Here is an 18,350-nt window from a genome sequence, read left to right as displayed (position 1 = left end):
CCATTCATATAAAAATGACTGTTTCCATTCAGCTCACCATCCCCCGTGGATAAAATACTATAATTTTTTGAACTGTTCATTCATACTGATGAGATCACAATCAAATTTGCCAGTAGGAGGCATTTTCAGCAGATTTCTAGCCTAAAGAGCAATTGTTACGGTAATTTTAAATCTGACTGGACAGTAAAATAATCTGAATTAAATGTAGGCTATTTTGAAATAAAAATTCTAAAAAAAGATAAACTAATCTGGCATAAAAACGCCAACTTGAATACCCTGGTGCAGAGAGGTTAAAACTTTTGGAAGATCGTAGGATTTTCCTAGGAAGTTTGCAATGCTTAGAAAATAACATTTCCAGACAAAATTATCTAATTTCTAGTGTGGATTTTTTCATCTTTTCTCCTAAGAATTTTTACGGGTGAGGGTGGAGTAATTTAGTAGTCCTTAAGCGTCCTTAAACGATATAAGTGGGGTTCCTGGTGAACATGAATATTTTATTTCAATATATTGAAGTTGAAGAGATTTTTTTTAAATACGGAATAACCATATTTAAAAGTGACTCTTCATCTAAGTCAACATTTTGCTTCAAAGCTTCTTTGCCTTTCTTATCCATACTGTTTTTGACAGCTTGAACAAATGGCATTACCTTTTTTTCAAAATTTTCGTCTTTTAATTCGGGAAGGGCGGACAAAATTTCGTAATTTTTTTTTTTGTCTGGCAGCCTACCGTCAGCTAGGCTGCCTTGTAGACTTTTTAGTATAATGCCTTTCCAACTTGGATAGGACCTGGCTATCCAAATGGTGGCATGAGTCGGGTCTTTGACTTTCTGAGCAACTCCTTTTTTGCCAGCCTTCCAATGGGATTTGTGTGCTCTATATGCTGTGCAGAATCTACGAATGGCCTCATCAAGGTAGTTTTTGTAAATTATCATTTTCCTATCAATCTGTGGCACGTTGGGCCAACAAGCGCAGTGTATGCTAACTTCCTTTTTCAATACTTCTGTCCAGATATGCTCTGTCACATGGGGACAAATTGGCGACAAAATAATGGCCTGTGTTTCAATAAATTTTGAAATTAAATCACGATGCATCTCATGATCCATCAATTGTGTTTTATATTTTTCAAAAATATTTTGAAAAGCAAAGAAGGGGGTTTTTAATCCTTCTTTGAAAAGGCCTCTCTCAAAATATTGGTTCGTCTCATGAATTTTTTCATTCATAGAGGCGTCAAAAATACGATCATGAAGGCTGAACTTTCCTTTTCGGAATTTATTTTTATTCAATTTTTCGACCTGTTTCTCACAGGTCTTCATTAAATTAAATAATTTTAAGATGCCCGATTCTGCTGTCTTTTCTTCGAAGCTGGAATCATTTATAAGAATTAAAACCAACTACCTAACAACCATAAAAGCGAGTTATTCGCCAATATCCGCGATTTGCACAAAATCCAAAAAATATGAACTGCCATCGACGGATACTAGCAAACAACTGAACAAGGAAAGGAATCAATTCATTCACTCGAAAACAAAACGAACCAGCAATTAAATAAGTTGGAAAACTATGTCATTTGATTTCGGATTTTAATTAAGGCATTTCTTGCAGACACCCTTTGAGACCTAAGGGGTTGTTCACGTGTTTGATTAGACCCCTTAGGTCTCAAAGGGTGTCTGCAAGAAATGCCTTAATTAAAATCCGAAATCAAATGACATAGTTTTCCAACTTATTTAATTGCTGGTTCGTTTTGTTTTTCGAGTGAATGAATTGATTCCTTTCCTTGTTCAGTTGTTCGCTAGTATCCGTCGATGGCAGTTCATATTTTTTGGATTTTGTGCAAATTGCGGATATTGGTGAATAACTCGCTTTTATGGTTGTTAGGTAGTTGGTTTTAATTCTTTTAATTTTTGGATTTTATTGATACATCGTTTCGTTTCGCGCTGAAGAAGAGAGGCGTTTGTCCTCTAGAAATATTCGCTTCGTTTTTTCAGTATCTTCAATTGGCCTATAAAAAACCCAATTTTTCTCGTTTTTCTTTCTTTATTTGATGTCAGGCCAATGTGGTTTAAGAAATTATCTTAATCATTTATTGTGTCCCCGACGTCGGCCAAAGCATACCAAACACCATCTGCGCTATACTTGGCTACTGCTTCAGACAATGTGATGAAATTACCAGAAGATTTTGACATCTTTTTCTTATTTAGAAGTAAATGTCCAGTGGCCCGAATGGCTCTTGGCCACTTTTCTGGCTCTTTTGACCATATGGCAGTGTGCGTATAAAGAAAATAGTTCAAATTGTTTTGGACGAGGTCTTTTCCAGATGCTCGAAGATCCACAGGATACCAATATTGAAACTCCCTTCTCATTTTTTTTGAATTTTTCTTCACTAATTTTTGTGTCTTTTGGAAGTTCTGCTTCCTTAAAGAAAATATAGTCCCACACTTCAGGAGTCATTTCTTCGGCTTTAATGGGATTTAATTTTCCTTCTTGCGATCTTCCAGTCTAAGGAATTTCCTTGGACTATATGGCTTACGGTGTGGTAAGCCATATACAGTGTGGAATCTGAAAGAGAGTCAATCATCCACTCTTCATCCCAAGGCAACTTGGAACCAAATCCATATTTCCTTGAACATGCAACGTCCCTACGGTCATTTATCTTGGCCTTATGGTTGTTTTTCACTTGCTCATGGAAGGTATCCAGCCTGTCTATTGCTTGCTTTGTTACCATTTTCCAGTGATTTTCTGTATATTGTAGGTACCATTGATCACAAAGAGCAACAACGCATTCATCACCAGATCTCGAAATAACTTGCTCTTCTGGTTCAAAATACTTAAACACTTGGTTTAGTTCTTTTAACGGTTTTGTCTTCAAATTAGGACGGTTTGTCTTCGAAGGCACAGATATTTCAATACCAGTTCCTGCGGTCGTATCAATCTTGAGCATTTGTGATACATACATCACCTGGTGAAGATTTAGAGGAGATTGGACAGTAATGCCCAGTAATTCCTGACCGGTCAACTCAGCGACGATTGAAAGTTGATTTTGCTTTTGTGTCAAGCCTTGATAGGTCATGTTATTTGCGGCATGTCTGTTTGAAATGAGGATATCCCCGGCTTTTTCTTCGAAAGCTATATAATCAATACTGGGATGTACCCAGCAGCTGGTTTGACCAGATATTGTGTCTGGACAAAGAGTGGCCGCCACTAAAAAGGCTAGCTTCCCCAAACCTTTAATTTTAGCTGGTGCATTTCCGATTATTTTAATTTTTATTGCAGTGTATTCTTGTGGCCTGACACCTTCTCCGCTAAACCCTATCGTGGTCCATACACGGCTGTTTGTCTTTGGGAGAATAAATGGTGTTTCTTTTTCCAAATAGGATTTTCCCCCTTTCTTTAAGCCGAATGAATTGCCATCTAACGAATGAATCATAGAATCCGTCGTAATAAACATCCGTCATTGACATCCGTCGTGATAAAAGCCCGACGCCAGTCCACGTGTAGGCCCATTTTTTTTAGGTCTTCCATAGCACGGCTCGGAAAATACTCCAACCAATGCTTTGGATCAGCAAAGGCCTTTATTTCGTCATCTTTTATATCTAAGGATTTTAAGATGTTGAGCTGATGAACACCGCTACATTTTGCTGTCACCTCGCTCTTTTTTCCTTTGGATTTTTCTTTAGTCACATTTTTCTTTAGTTCAACCTGTTTTTCTATACTTTCATGTTCTGCTGGAAATACAGGAGGGCAGCCAAAGTCATCCATTTCTTTCTTCAATTTTTCGGCGGATACTTTAATTGGCATTCCGGTGCAGTGGCTTCCACTGGTGCATTTTTTTAATTAAAAAAGGCACTAAACTTTTAATTTCCATTCGAATGAGCCCTCTCGCGACACTCTAGGACCACTGGGTCGATACGATCACCCCTGGAGAAAAGAAAGAAACAAAAAACAAACAAACACGCATTCGTGATCTTTCTTCTGGCAAAAAATACAAAATACCACATTTTTGCAAATAGGAGCTTGAAATCTATGCAGTAAAGTTCTCTGATATGCTGAATCTGATGGTGTGATTTTCATCAAGATTTTATTAATTTTTGGGGGATGTTTCCCCTTTTTTGAAAATAAGGCAATTTTTCTCAGGCTTGTAACTTTTGATGGGTAAAACTAAATTTGATTAAACTTATATATTTAAAATCAATATAAAAATCCTATATCCTAGTTTTTTTTCATAACTAAAATAAAGCTTGATGAAGAAGAACGATACAAACAGAACTAAGATACAGAAGTCCTGGTATTTATATTTTTTAGCAAAGCCTCTAACACGTAGATACTTCAAAAGTCGAGGAAGATATTACTACTAGTACTGCTAACAGCAAACTGCATTGTCAGGTCACCTGAGGCCAACACAACTGCAGACGCTCGTCCTCCACTCCAAATATGTTCAAAGCTTCATTCTTTAGCGCCTACCATGAAATTACGATTTTCTTTAGAGCTTTTCTTAAGACCATTCCCCACCCCACTCAGCGACAACCTGCTGTTTGTTGGGCCCAAGATGAATGAACAAAACAAACACTATTTGGCAATACATCATCAATAAATCGTGCTTTAACCATTTAACCTTTCTTGCATTACAGCTCTAGAAAATGGGATCGAATCATATTGTCTTTACAGCTTATTGTAATACACAGAAAGTCAAACAAGTGCAAAATAATATCCTCTAGAAAATGTCTAACACATCTTTCTCAACCTTTGATGGCACCCACGGTCGAAGTAATACTAAACCACTGCCATTACCGTGACTGCAAATATTCAAATCTCAATTTCAAGACTCGTCTTCGATTCTTCCAAAATTTCTTCAGCTACGAAAGGGCAACCTGCCCATTGGCTATCCTACTTTCTAGATTAAACTGCATCCATCATCTTTAATAACAGTACTGTACAACTAAGAGATCTATCCACTTAATTAATTTTCTCCTTAGCCAACTCACCTCTTCACCCACAAGTATTCCAAATATATGTAACTTAGTCTTAGTAACATCAATTTTCAAACCGATTCTTGTCCCCTGAGCACTCGAAATATCTAAATATTCTACTCATTAGCGCAATCTAATTTTAGGAGAGTTTATGTTCCCATTTGATACCATATTCTCCCAAAGCGTTTGTAGTGATCCATCGCTGCAAACGCTGCGATAGATAAACTCTGATAATGGAATTTGGGACTAAGTCCACCAAAATCATCCCTTAAAACTGGGACAGGACACCACCTTGCTTAACTCCTGACTCTATATCAAACCAACTGCTAACTTCACTCACCACCTTCATCGCACCGATTCCCACACACCAATAATACTTTTAATGTATGCTGGATGTTTTCTAGAGGAATTGTTTGAGAATAGTTTTGAATACATCTTTGATATTAAACAATAAAATGAATAAAACTATTGTTTTATCCCAAACCTGTGTTTTTTTTTTTTTTTTTTTTTTTTTTTAGAAAGCACAAATGAAAAATTTTAATCAGAGGCAACGCCATAGCGTTGCCTATAGTAAAGGCCATACGGCTCCAATGTTTTATCATTATCATTTATTTATTATTTTTTTCCCAGAGGCACCTCCTATGGAAGGGGTCGTCGTAGAAACTTCAAAGGGGGCTCATTCGATTGGAAATCGAGAGTTCTAGTGCCCTTTATAATAGTCGAAAGTGATTGGAGGGCAACTAGTCACTCCTCACGCCCATCATTCCCCCAAACACATCCAATCAAAAATTTGAGACAGCCATTTTCTTCAGCGTAGTTGATTTCCAGAAAGAAAATATGTTTTTGAGGAGGACACTCCCCCACAACCCTCAGGGCAAGGGTTTTAAGTTATGCCCTGGGGGCATATAAAGTTTTTAAAGAAGGCGGTGTCGTAGAAACTTCAAAACAGGCTCATTCGATTGGAAATTCAAAGGGCTATTGCCCTTTTTAATAGTCGAAAGCGATTGAAGGTCAACTAGCCCCCCGCCACGCCCATCATTCCCCCAAATAAATCCAATTAAAGTTTTGAGATAGCCATTTTGTTCAGCGTAGTTGATTTCCAGATAGAAAATTTATTTTTGAGGAGGACACTCCCCCAAAACCCTTAGGGCAAGGGTTTTAAGTTATGTCCTGGGGGCATACAAGGTTTTTTTTTATAGAAGACGTTGTCGTAGAAACTTCAAAGGGGGGTCATTTGATTGGAAATCCAGAGTTCTAGTGCCCTTTTTAATAGTCGAAAGTGATTGGAGGGCAACTAGCCCCCCACCCCACGCCCATCATTCCCCCAAACGCATCCAATCAACATTTTGAGATAGCCATTTTGTTCAGCGTGGTTGATTTCCAGGTAGAAAATATGTTTTTGAGGAGGACACTCCCCCACAACCCTCAGAGCAAGGGTTTTAAGTTATGCCCAGAGGGCATACAAGGTTTTTATAGAAGGCGTTGTCGTAGAAACTTCAAAAAAGAATCATTCGATTGGAAATTCAAAGGGCTAGTGCCCTTTTTAATAGTCGAAAGTGATTGGAGGGCAACAGCCCCCCCACGTCCATCATTCCGCCAAACACATCCAATAAAAATTTTGAGATAGCCATTTTGTTCAGCGTAGTTGATTTCCAGATAAAAAAGATATTTTGAGGAGGACACTCCCCCACAACCCTCAGTGCAAGGGTTTTAAGTTTTGCTCTGGGGGCATATAAGGTTTTTATATAAGGCGTTGTCGTAGAAACTTCAAAGGGGGCTCATTTGATTGGAAATCGAGAGTTCTAATGGCCTTTTAATAGTCAAAAGTGATTGGAGGGCAACTCGCCCCCCCCCCCACCTCACGCCCATCATTCCCCCAAACACATCCAATAAAAATTTGGAGATAGCCATTTTGTTCAGCATAGTTGATTTCCAGACAAAAAATATATTTTTGAGGAGGACAATCCCCCACAACGCTCAGGGCAAGGGTTTTAAGTTATGCCCTGGAGGCATATAAGGTTTTTATAGAAGGCGTTGTCGTAGAAACTTCAAAGGGGGCTCATTCAATTGGAAATCGAGAGTTCTAGTGTCCTTTCTAATAGTCGAAAGTAATTGGAGGGCAACTAGCCCCCCCCCACGCCCGTCATTCCCCCAAACACATCCAATCAAATTTTGAAGTGGCCATTATGTTCAGCGTAGTTTATTTCAAGATAGAAAATTTGTTTTTGAGGAGGACACTCCCCCACGACGCTCAGGGCAAGGGTTTTAAGTTATGACCTGGGTGCATATAAGGTTTTTTATAGAAAGCGTTGTCGTAGACACTTCAAAAAAGGCTCATTCGATTGGAAATTCAAAGGGCTAGCACCCTTTTTAATAATCAAAGTTATTGGAGGGCAACTAGCCACCCCCCAACCATCATTCCCCGAGACACATCCAATCAAAATTTTGAGATAGCCATTTTGTTCAGCGTAGTTGATTTCCAGATAGAAAATATGTTTTTGAGGACACTCCCCCACAACCCTCAGGGCAAGGGTTTTATGTTATGCCCTGGGGGCATATAGAGTTTTTATAGAAGGCGTGTTAGTGGAAACTTCAAAAGAGACTCATTCGGTTGGAAATTCAAAGGGCTAGTGCCTTTTTTACTATTCGAAAGTGATTGGAGGGCAACTAGTCCCCCTCCACGACCATCATTTCCCCAAACATATCCAATCAAAATTTTGAGATAGCCATTTTGTTCAGCGTAGTTTATTTCCAGATAGAAAATATATTCTTGAGGAGGACACTCCCCCACAACCCTCAGGGCAAGGGTTTCAAGTTATGCCTAAGGTATATAAGGTTTTTATACAAGGCGTCCCCAAGCCCATCCGATAAAATTTTTATAATATCCATTTCATTAAAAATAGTTCAAAGGTCAGATAAGAAAAATTACTGTGTCGACAGAAACCGTCAGGGTCCGGAGGCAGGCGTTACGAGTAATGTTCTAGGGGCATATATAGTTCTTATGGAAGGGGTGATCGTATAACCTTCGGAGAGGGCTCATTTGATTTGAAATTGAACGTTCTGGTTCACTTTTTAAGAGTCAAAATAAATCGGAGGGCAAGTAGCCCCCCCCCCCTTCTCCACGCCCTAAATGCATCAGATAAAAATTTTGAAATAGACATTTTGTTAAAATACTTCAAAGTTCTGATAACAAAAACTCCGGTGTCGACAGAGCCCCCCCAGGGCCCGGGGGTAGGCGTTGTAAGTTATGCCCTGGGGGCATATATGGTTGTTATGGAAGGAAAGCTCGTATATACTTCATACAGGACTCATTTGATTGGAAATTGAAAGTTGTAATTCACTTTTTAGGAGTCAAAAGTGATTGGAAGGCAGCTAGCCTCCCCCCACATTCCATTTATTTTTTCCCAGAGGCCCTTCATACGGAAAGGGTAGTCGTATAAACTTCAAAGGGGGATCATTCGATTGGAAATCGAGAGTTCTAGCGCCTTTCTTAAGAGTCAAAAGTTATCAGATGGCAACTGCCCCCCCAACTTTTTTTCCCCAAATAAATCAGATAATAAGTTGGTGGTAGACATTTTGTTAAAAATGGTACAAATGTCACATAACAAAAACTCCTTTGAGTATGGTAATTTTGTTAAAAATAGTTCAAAGATCAAACAAGAAAAACTCCTATGTCGACCCCACCAGGGCCGGGCAGGCGTTGTAAGTATTGCTCTGGGGACATATATGGTTCTTATGGAAGGTATGCTCGTATAAAATTCAGAGACGGATCATTTGAAGAAATTAAAAGTTGTAGTTCATTTTCTCAGAGTGAAAAAAGATCAGAGGGCAACTAGCCCCTCCCACCCACCACGCCCTTGGGTGTATCGGATGGATAAACCCATCCAATAAAAATTTCAGGTGACCATTTTGATGAATTTTGATACTTTCATGAATATTTGATTTTTTTTAAAGTTTGATTTTGAAATAAAGAATTTTTAAAAACTTGTAATTTTTTACAATCAAAAACGAACAAAAATTAATTAAAAAAACTTTCCTAAACAAAAGCTTTTCAAAGGAAGATAGAGGCCACCTTAATTTTAAGCCCAACAGGTACAAATACATGCTAAAACTTTAACTCAAAACCACTAAAAACTACTATCAGTACACAAGTGAAAACCAAAACAAACAGAAATCAAATAAGGAGTCATACACCAATATACAAAAAGTAATAATATAAATGAATAAATAGATCTTAAAGCGAGTAATGTTTATATTGAATATGAAAATCAAGCTTAAGACGAAAAAAAATATTTTCCTATTGAAGTGTAAATGAAACTTAATACGAACAGAAATTGGATAAACAATCAATAAAAATAAAAACACAATCGATATTATTATAAATTAATAAATGTATCTTAAAACGAGTGAAACTTAAATTGAGTACGCAAATCAAGCTTGAAACGAACAAACATAACTACAAACGAGAGTTAGGGTATGACCTCTTCTCACTGTAAAAGTCTAAAACCTACCGCGTCATTGGCGCTTTACTGAAAACTATATGCGTCTTAAACAGTCTTGGAAGGCATAAACAACATCAAAATGAATATTTGATGCATAATGATACTAATTGTTGAAATATCCATCAGTCCAAGAATTTGTTTAAATTTAATTGTATTTTTATTTTCAATACTGTAAGAACTTTAAAAGAAAATATTTGTAATATAATCCTTTTTCAGTTAAGCGCCAATGACGCAGTAGGCTTTTGGTTTTTATTTACAGTTAGGAAAGGAGGCAGTATCCAAACACTTGTTTGTAGGGAAACTATATTCGTCTTTGACAACTTTAAAAAGAGCTAATAAATTAAACTGAATATTTGATGTTGTGACTAAATAAACTGATATTAAGTGTTGAAAGCTCATCAGTTCAAAATATTACTATAATTTTAATGTTTATTCTGAATATTAAGTACAAAAGAAAATATATGTCATAAAATTGGTTTTCAGTAAGTTTAAAATGGCCTTTACTTTTCTTTGAAAAACTTATTCTTCGGAAAGTTTTTTTAATTATTAATAATAAAGTACCGAATATTTCGGCTTCATGTTCAGAAGTTTTTACCAATGAGAAAAAAGACTAAACCAAATTAAAGAGAATATATAAAGAAAAGGAAAAAAACTCACTACCTTATAAATTTTTTTTTCCTTTATTTGGCTTGTGTTTTTGTTTTGTCATTTTATGCTTTTATTATTATTATTTTATCTGGTTTTTAATAAAGGCTTCTGAGGATGAAGCCAAAACATCCTGACCCTTATTATTATTATAAAAAAAATCCATTGTTTGCTTGAAATATTATACCCGTTTTCCTACATTTTTCTTTTTTTTACTTGAAATTGGAAAGGCAGAGGGATCTAAAGAATAATTTTCATTGGATGCAATCGACCATTGAAGCCTGAGCCTCTTCCCTATTTGGGTCCACCCCACAAAAAAATAAACCTGTAGTAAAAGAAAAGAATTTAAAATACTTAGAACGCGCTATATGCATCAAGGGTGATAGCCAAAATGTACACTTTTTGGTAACCCAGCTAGGATCAAGCTGAATTACCAGCTACACATCATCAAATAGGGTTGCAAGAGGTTATAAAAAAACTCCAATTGAAGTTGGATCTTCTTTGGAGGGTTTAAATTTCGAAATCTTGAATAGTGTGGCAGGGGAGTTGTGTATACCATGAAAACTGTGATAACTTACTAGGAGTAATATTAGCAGTAGTGTGACATCTCGGTTTTTATGAAAATGCACATTGAGACATAGTACGAAGAAAGAAGACAACAGAGGAAGAAAAAGATAGACAAAATGGCCCTAAAGGACTTTACCTCAAAAGTAAGACTACTGTCTCAAAATACGAAAGACAAGATATATTTTAAGAAAAATATATTAATCCACAATATTATTTCCAAGTAAATGATTTTGAAAGGGACAAAGCCATAGCTGCTTTTCTACATTAATTGCGGAAACGTAACAATGAATCAACACATTCAAGTGACTTCAAGATTTCACTGACTTCAAGCATATTTTTCATTAAAAAAAAAAAAAAAAACTGTTTTCAGTTTTGGAATCAAAAATAGCTATAGAGAACTTCAAAATTACAAATAAAAATGAAGCTTAATTTTTAGAAAAAGGAATACTCACAGGAAAGGCTCGGATTCTCATTTTAGCCTCCCTACGAGGGGGACAGTTGTTTCTATTCATGGTTATACCGTGTTAGGCCTGATCCACGAAACCTAAAAAAAGAAATAGAAATAATATGCAGACAAAATACTTAGTTCGACTCAATAATGGTATAATATCCTTTTACGTAAACATCCAGCAAAGACCAACTGAAGACATTTTCCCTCATTTTCATACCTCTGCTAAACTCCATCTCCCCTACTTAACCTCTTCAGTTGCCCCAACTTTCCCGTCAATCTATCTTGTTACAGAAGGGTTCCGAAAGAGTTTCATCCCCTTTATCATAGAGCAACTTATAAACTTCTTTCATGCAGACAGTGATCTTCGTAAAGCAGATACAAATCTCCTGATTTTCTGTAACCTTAAGAACAATAATTATTGCCACTTTATTTATTGATGTTTTATTTACATTTATTCTTGCTATGTGACGAGTTTTTAATCCTAGGTTTATTTTTATTTCTCAAGTTTTCAATTATATTCTTTATTTTAGTTTGTGATACAAGTCTTTTTTTTTTTTTTTTTTTTTTTTTTTTTACAAGTCTTTTAAGTCATCAATTGTTTATAATTGTTTATTTTACACAATCATCAAGCAGATCACTGCATTATGATTGTGTTTCTCTCTTTTAAGATTTTTTTTTAAATAAACCCCCTCCGCTTCTCTCAGTGACGTCAACTTTAACAAAAGATTTACCGTAAAACGTAAACGTAGATTTAAACGTAAAACGTGTGTGACGTTGACCCAAACCTGGAAAAAGAATGTTCAAGGATTGCCGTTTATTATACCTTCCTTTTTTCACAGGTTGAACAAAAACTATTATGGAAGAGAATAAGATTACACACTGAATAACAGCTTGTGAAGTACGCCTCTGAAAAATAAGTATATGTACTGAAGATTTTCCTGTAGTTTTTAAACTCTCTGAAAATTTCTCTGGTAACAAGCACTAGGTAAAAGATTTAAAGTTGCTTCTTTTACAGATACACGGAGAAATCAACAGAGACTACAACGCCGTATCGCATTCTCTTCGATGCCACCAAGGAGCAGCTCCACATCGAATTTCCCAGAAACCGGACCCAAAAAAATATGTGGTGAAATTGACCCACATATTTTAGTAGAAAGAAGGCGATTCGACTACTGTTTTTCATGATCAGTGGAAACTAACTTTATTTTTTGCAGGTGCCAAACAAATGAGACAGGTACCAAACACAAGATGCCGAGAACATATATGAGAAAACCTGGTGCCCGGGCGTACAGGGACTATAGTGACTGACAAAACATTACGAGATGCACTATCAGCTATCAGAAGTGGTTGAATGACACAAAGAGAGGCAGAGGAGACATCACAAATACCCAGAAGCACTTTGAAAAACAAACTGAAAAAGTCTCACCCTCTTAGACCAGGCGAGATCACAGTATTGAGTGAGGAGGCAGAGGGCTTGATAGCAAACGCTGCAATTAAATTGTCCGAGTTTGGTTTCTTATTGGATAGATTTGAATTGAAGGAGTTGGTTCACTCTTATATCAACAGTCATGGACGAACTATAGTGAAATTCTCAAACAACCTTCCTGGGAATGACTGGTTCCGGTTGTTTCTTTCAAGGAGCAGAGTTCTAAGTGAGAGATTCGCCAGCAATATCAAACGATCTAGAGCAGCTATTGGACCAGAAGCAGTTAACAAATACTTCGATCATCTACAGCGGGAAATTGATGGAGTACCACCTGAGAATGTGTGGAACTTTGACGATACTAACCTTAAAGATGACCCAGGTAATAAAATATTAGTGACGAAACGTGGCAGTAAGTACCCTGAGAGAATACTGAAGTCGATAAAATCTGCCATTTCCGTAATGTTTGCTGGTAACACAGCAGGGGAAGTGCTGCCTCCTTATGTGGTGTACGAAACGAGAAATTTTGGAATACTTGGGTCGAAGGAGGGCCCAAAGGTTGTAGATTCAACAGATCCAAATCTGGCTGGTTTGAGGCTGCTTCCTTTCATGACTGGTTCACACTCAGCCTGTTGCCCCAGTTGAAGAAGCTTCCTGGGAAAAAGGTGGTAATCGGCAACGATTTGTCTTCACATTTCGATGTAAACATTTTTAGACAGTGTGAACAAGAAAACATTAGCTTTGTAGCGTTGATCCCAAACTCCACTCATTTTACTCAGCCGTTCCATGTGGCTTTCTTTCGGCCTATGAAAGTGAAGTGGAGGCAGATCCTGACAAGATTCAAGACACGTGGTGAAGGTCGAAAAGAAGTTTCGTTGCCTAAAGAGCATTTTCCTAGGCTTTTAATGGAGCTGATAGAGTCGCTGATGGATGCGAATGGGGCACAAGACCTGATCTCTGGCTTTGCTAAAAGTGGAATCGTACCTTTGGACAGAATGAAGGTTCTCGGTCGTTTGCCTACAGCATCATCAACAGATGGTTCAATTGTCATCAATAAGACATTTATTGGCTTTCTGACATACTAGCGCGCGACCAAAGACCCCTAACGGACCGCAAAAAAAAGAAACGACTTGATGTTCCTGCTGGCAAAAGCTACTCTGTTGAAGACTTCCGTTGCGAAGCTTCAGGAAACAATAATCTGGAAACAGAAGAAGCTGAGACAGGGATGTTTGAGGATGGAATTCACCCTGATCAAGTAAGACTGAAAAGAAATAGAAACAGTGCATACATTCCTATGAGAAACAAAGCTATTGCCCAAAAAGGAAAGAAGATTGCACCCAATAGAAGCAAGAAACCAGAAAGCTCAAATTCATCTGAAGATTAAGGAGAGCGACAGACTCAGCTTTCACGTGAAAAGTCAGAGCCTGGAATTGAGATCTACAACCCTTTCAAACCAGGTGATTTTGTTCAGTTTGAATATGAAGAAGAGAGGTTCCCAGTAGAAGTTACTCAGCTTGATCCCAAGAAAAAAAGACTAAAGATAAAAACAATGGCTATGGCTGGAGTGAAGAAGTGGAAGAGACCAGAAGAAGTGGATTAGATCTGGTATGGACACCTTGATACCTTCTCAAGTTACAAAACCCACCTGCTGTTTCTAACATTTTTTCGTCATCTAGATCACTAGTGTTTGAATTCTCAGATTTCTGAGGGATTTATGTGGGATTTGATTTATGTGGGATTGTGAGGGATTTATGTTCTTGAAGTTGAGTTCTTTTCAGTCTTGAAGTTGATTTTAAAGGCTTTCCAATAGTGAGTTTCTTGAATATTTAACCGAACTACGCCCAGCCTAGCACATCAGATCCGTGATTTCTCAAAAGTGCCAAATCACTAACTTAGTTTTTATATATTTGAAGAATAAAATGTCCAATGAAGACATTTTTTTTAAGAGACTGTTTTGTGGGCCAAAGCCACACCTCAGAAACACTTAAATTACCCATATAGTTGGAAAACACCTTCAAAAGGGGTTACAAAGGTTCGGGCTGAAGTCACCCCTGGCCCTGAGGTGTCTTTGGCCCAACAAAAAAAAAAAAATGTTCCCTATGACTGATATTTTTTTTAAGCAAGGTAATCAACAGCAAGATGGTGTTATACACTAACGCAATTTAAATCGAGACAAAAGCTCAGCCCATTCAAAAGTTACAGACTAAAAACTAGGAAAAGTGTAAAAACCATTTTATTACTTCGAATAGCATATGTATATGCAATGTTTACGGTACTTTAAACTGTAGACGTCACCTAAGCTCCTTTAAAAAAAGACTAAATAGTGGCCGAGCCGGACACACTTCAAACAACCATATACTACAAAAAAGAAACAATCCATAAAAAAAATTGCCTTTTCTGTAATAAAAGACTTCCTCCCACCACAGGAAGTCCTTCTCACGGTGGCCTTTCTTACTATTTCAAATCTTTTCTAAATGGTGGTCTGTCATGGCTCCCAAACAAGAAGAAAAAATCCCTTCGCTCTCAAAAAGAGGAATAATAAAAAACAATAATCATTTAAGAAAAACTAATCATCATTATCTAAAAAAAAAACAGTACAAAAAACTATTCCATTATCATAACTTTATTTTCCACAAATAATATACGCGATATATGCAAAAATACAAAACATTAAATAAAGTTATTATGATAACGCTCACCATTCAACCATTCTCTATAAACTCTACTTCAGTTGCTACTTAAAAAAAAAAAAAAAACTTCACGAACAAAAACTAAACTGACAACGTTGTTCTGCTTATTTACACGCTCTTATACGCCATTCCCTCCATCCTGAAAACTCACATTCCAATCAAATCTTACAACAGACCCCATCCACTCAATATCCACTTGCCCCTTCCAGTTTTCATTCCAGTTTTCACTCTCATTTATGCAATTTATCATTGTGCTTTTCTTTTGACACTGTTTGAATTGAATTTAGAAAATATCCACCCCCCCCCCCCCGAGGAAAATAAGGCTTTCCTAATTTGAGAATTTTATTTGAGTTTTTTTTTATTTCTGTAGGGGGAAGGAGTTTTGGTACTTGTGTATTATACGCCACTCACTCAAGTTACACTGTGTAAAACCGGTTTCTTCGTTGTTGTTTTTTTTTTTTTTCAGCTAAGCGCAAGACAAATGACGGAATATATGAGAAATATATAATTTGGGCTATATATTTGCACATAAGGGGGGGGGGGGTAAAGTATTTGGACAGTCTGAAGTCAGAAAACAATTCTTTCTTCATAATATTAATTAAAAAAACTTTTTCCACAAAATAAGTATTTCAAAGAAAAGTAAAGAACTCCATTAAACAAAAATGAGCAAAAATCAAATCAAATAATCTATCAAGCTTGAAACTGCCACGAATCAGCATCGTTAAATACATGAAACCCAAAACGATCATAAATTATAATAATTAACCAAGTCAAACTCAAAACGAGCAGAAATTAACATAAGTTGGGCGCAAAACCCCAATGCCTTCCCAAGGCCAGAACAAAATTTGTACTTTACTGAAAAAATAGAAATGTTTTTACTTTTATACCTTTAATAAATCAAATAATATTAACATTTTGATTACTAAATATCAGTATATGTATATTAAACTGACAATGCACATTCATTTGTGAATGTGCATTGGGGGGGGGGAGGCAAACGCCAAAATATCAGTGGTGGTTGGGTGACATAGAATATATTTCAGGATTTTATTTTGGCAGGATTAAGCTTATTTTTAAATACTTTTAGAAAAGAACTCTCAAATAAAAAGAGCAACTAAATTGCATGCAAAATGAAATGAAATACAGTGAATTTTATACCACAAGGATTCCTAGCAAAAGGATCAATGTGTTTCATCAATAATATATTTAATTATTATGTATTTAATTTTAAAAGAAAATCAAACTCAAACCAAAATTACAGAAAGATTGCTTTTGTAGATTATAACAGTTCTAGACTTGCCTATATGCAATTTCCTACGCCTTACAATACTTTACACAAGGAGTAGAGATACTAAAAAATCATCCTGCCTGCAAAGATACCACTTTTTTATTTTATAACGGCCATCTTTCATAACAGGACAATTCTTCCCCTCGAACTTAAATCCGTTATACATTAAGAAAAAGAAAATAGAATATCGAAAGAAAAACAAAATTTAAACTTACTATTCAGCTGTCAAATTGACCCTCTTTCTTTTTATTGTCCTATTCAACTAAAAAAAATGAACAAGTTCAAAAAAAAAAAATTCGTCATAAGAGAATCTTATCAAACAGTTTGTGAAAAAAAAATGGATATAAAGAGTGACTTGGACCAATATTCACCAAAACTAGAAATTTAATTCTCGTGACAATTGCTACACAATTGCTCAGTTTATTGTTACCCATCCAAAACAAAAAATCTGAGAAAATTGGCATGATTTTTGAAAAAAGGAACCCCTCCCCCCCCTAAAAAAAGCAAGCGATCTTATTGAAAAGCTCTTTATTAGGTACATCATATCAGAGAACCCTATCGTAGAGGTTTCAAGCTCCAATCTTCAAAATGTGTAATTTCGCATTTTATTTCCAAAAGGAACATCGTCGATGCATATTTATTTGTTTTTTTTTTCCCAGGGGAGATTGTATCAAACCAAAGGTCCAAAATAATTGGAAGGGAGCTCTTTCAAGCGTAAACTTAAAGCTCTTTTTTAAGTGACCATACAGATTGGACCAGGGGAAAGTTTTGTTTTCTTGCTGTTTTAGGGCACAAAACTACAATCTTACCCCAAAGAGGATGAATTTTCGATCAATTTAAAATTCTGAGAAGCTAATTGATTTAAAAGTATGAATAACTATGTTTTAGGCTTTCCAGTTGTAAAAGAAGCAATGCCACACGGTGGCAGTACAGGATTCAACCAAGCCGATTCGCTTTATTTGTAATACAGTTAGGCTACGCGTTTGGCGATCCGTAATTGCGGATCAGCTATAATGAGGGGGGTGAGTCTGTGTTTAGGTGGGGGTGGGATAGATTTCTAAAAAAGTACATTTTAATGGACAAACCGCTTACTGTACACGAGGCTTCGGATAAATGTTGAAAGAGGTAGGAGGAGGAGGAATTAATCAAATTGTTTCACTATACAGCTAAAATGTTACATTCCTATTTCTACCAGCACAGGGGTAGATAGAAAGGCGGTTTATCATCAGCCCCGCCAGGAAATCTTTTTAGTGTTGCAAACACTGCAGTATTCGGAAATTTTAGTTGGAGGTATTTTCTTTTCTAGTTCTATGAAGCACTTGAATGTATTTAAAAAAATTTAGGTAACGTATTTACTGGTAAGAAAATCCTATTTTAGAGGTTGTAATGGCTTCAGTTATGTAGAAGATCAAAATTCTCATAGAATTTCCATCCACACAAATAATGATACTTTTGTTCTTCCAACCGAAATTATTTTGTAGTAACATTAACGAGGACTTTTTACCAAAATTACTATTCATCGCTAATTCTTTAAGTAGCCTATATTCAAATTTTATCCAAAATTGAAATTGAAAATTTAAACGTAGGATGGTACTAATACACGTACAATTATGGATTTACACATTTTAAAAACAATTAACCAGGGATTTAAGGAACAGGTGCCTCAAATTATATCTTGGTTAGGCCTGGGTATGATTTGGAAAACAATCAGAAGTTAGATAAGAAAAGAGCGTTTCAACTGAAAGCAAGAAACAGATTTGAAACCTATTTGAAAAGACGATCTGTCTCCTCCTTAACTCCTTACTCTTTACTGTGAAGTTT

At 36.4% G+C, this 18,350-nt stretch overlaps 1 protein-coding gene across 1 annotated transcript in view; it reads right to left on the bottom strand.

Annotated features, from left to right (window-relative positions):
• The window catches only part of Cul3 (cullin 3), a 200,815-nt gene that overhangs the window by 159,064 nt on the left and 23,401 nt on the right, over nt 1-18,350 (bottom strand). Inside the window, exon 2 of the mRNA XM_089086847.1 lies at nt 11,130-11,221. Within this exon, the coding sequence (XP_088942973.1) occupies nt 11,130-11,189 (60 nt within the window). The 5' untranslated portion in view covers nt 11,190-11,221. The remainder of the gene's footprint in view (nt 1-11,129; nt 11,222-18,350) is intronic.

This window comes from Artemia sp. Qi Xiang Cuo, chromosome 3, assembly GCF_049724085.1.
Source record: "Artemia sp. Qi Xiang Cuo chromosome 3, ASM4972408v1, whole genome shotgun sequence".
Lineage (NCBI taxonomy): Eukaryota > Metazoa > Arthropoda > Branchiopoda > Anostraca > Artemiidae > Artemia > Artemia sp. Qi Xiang Cuo.
This window is presented reverse-complemented; position numbering and strand designations above follow the sequence as displayed.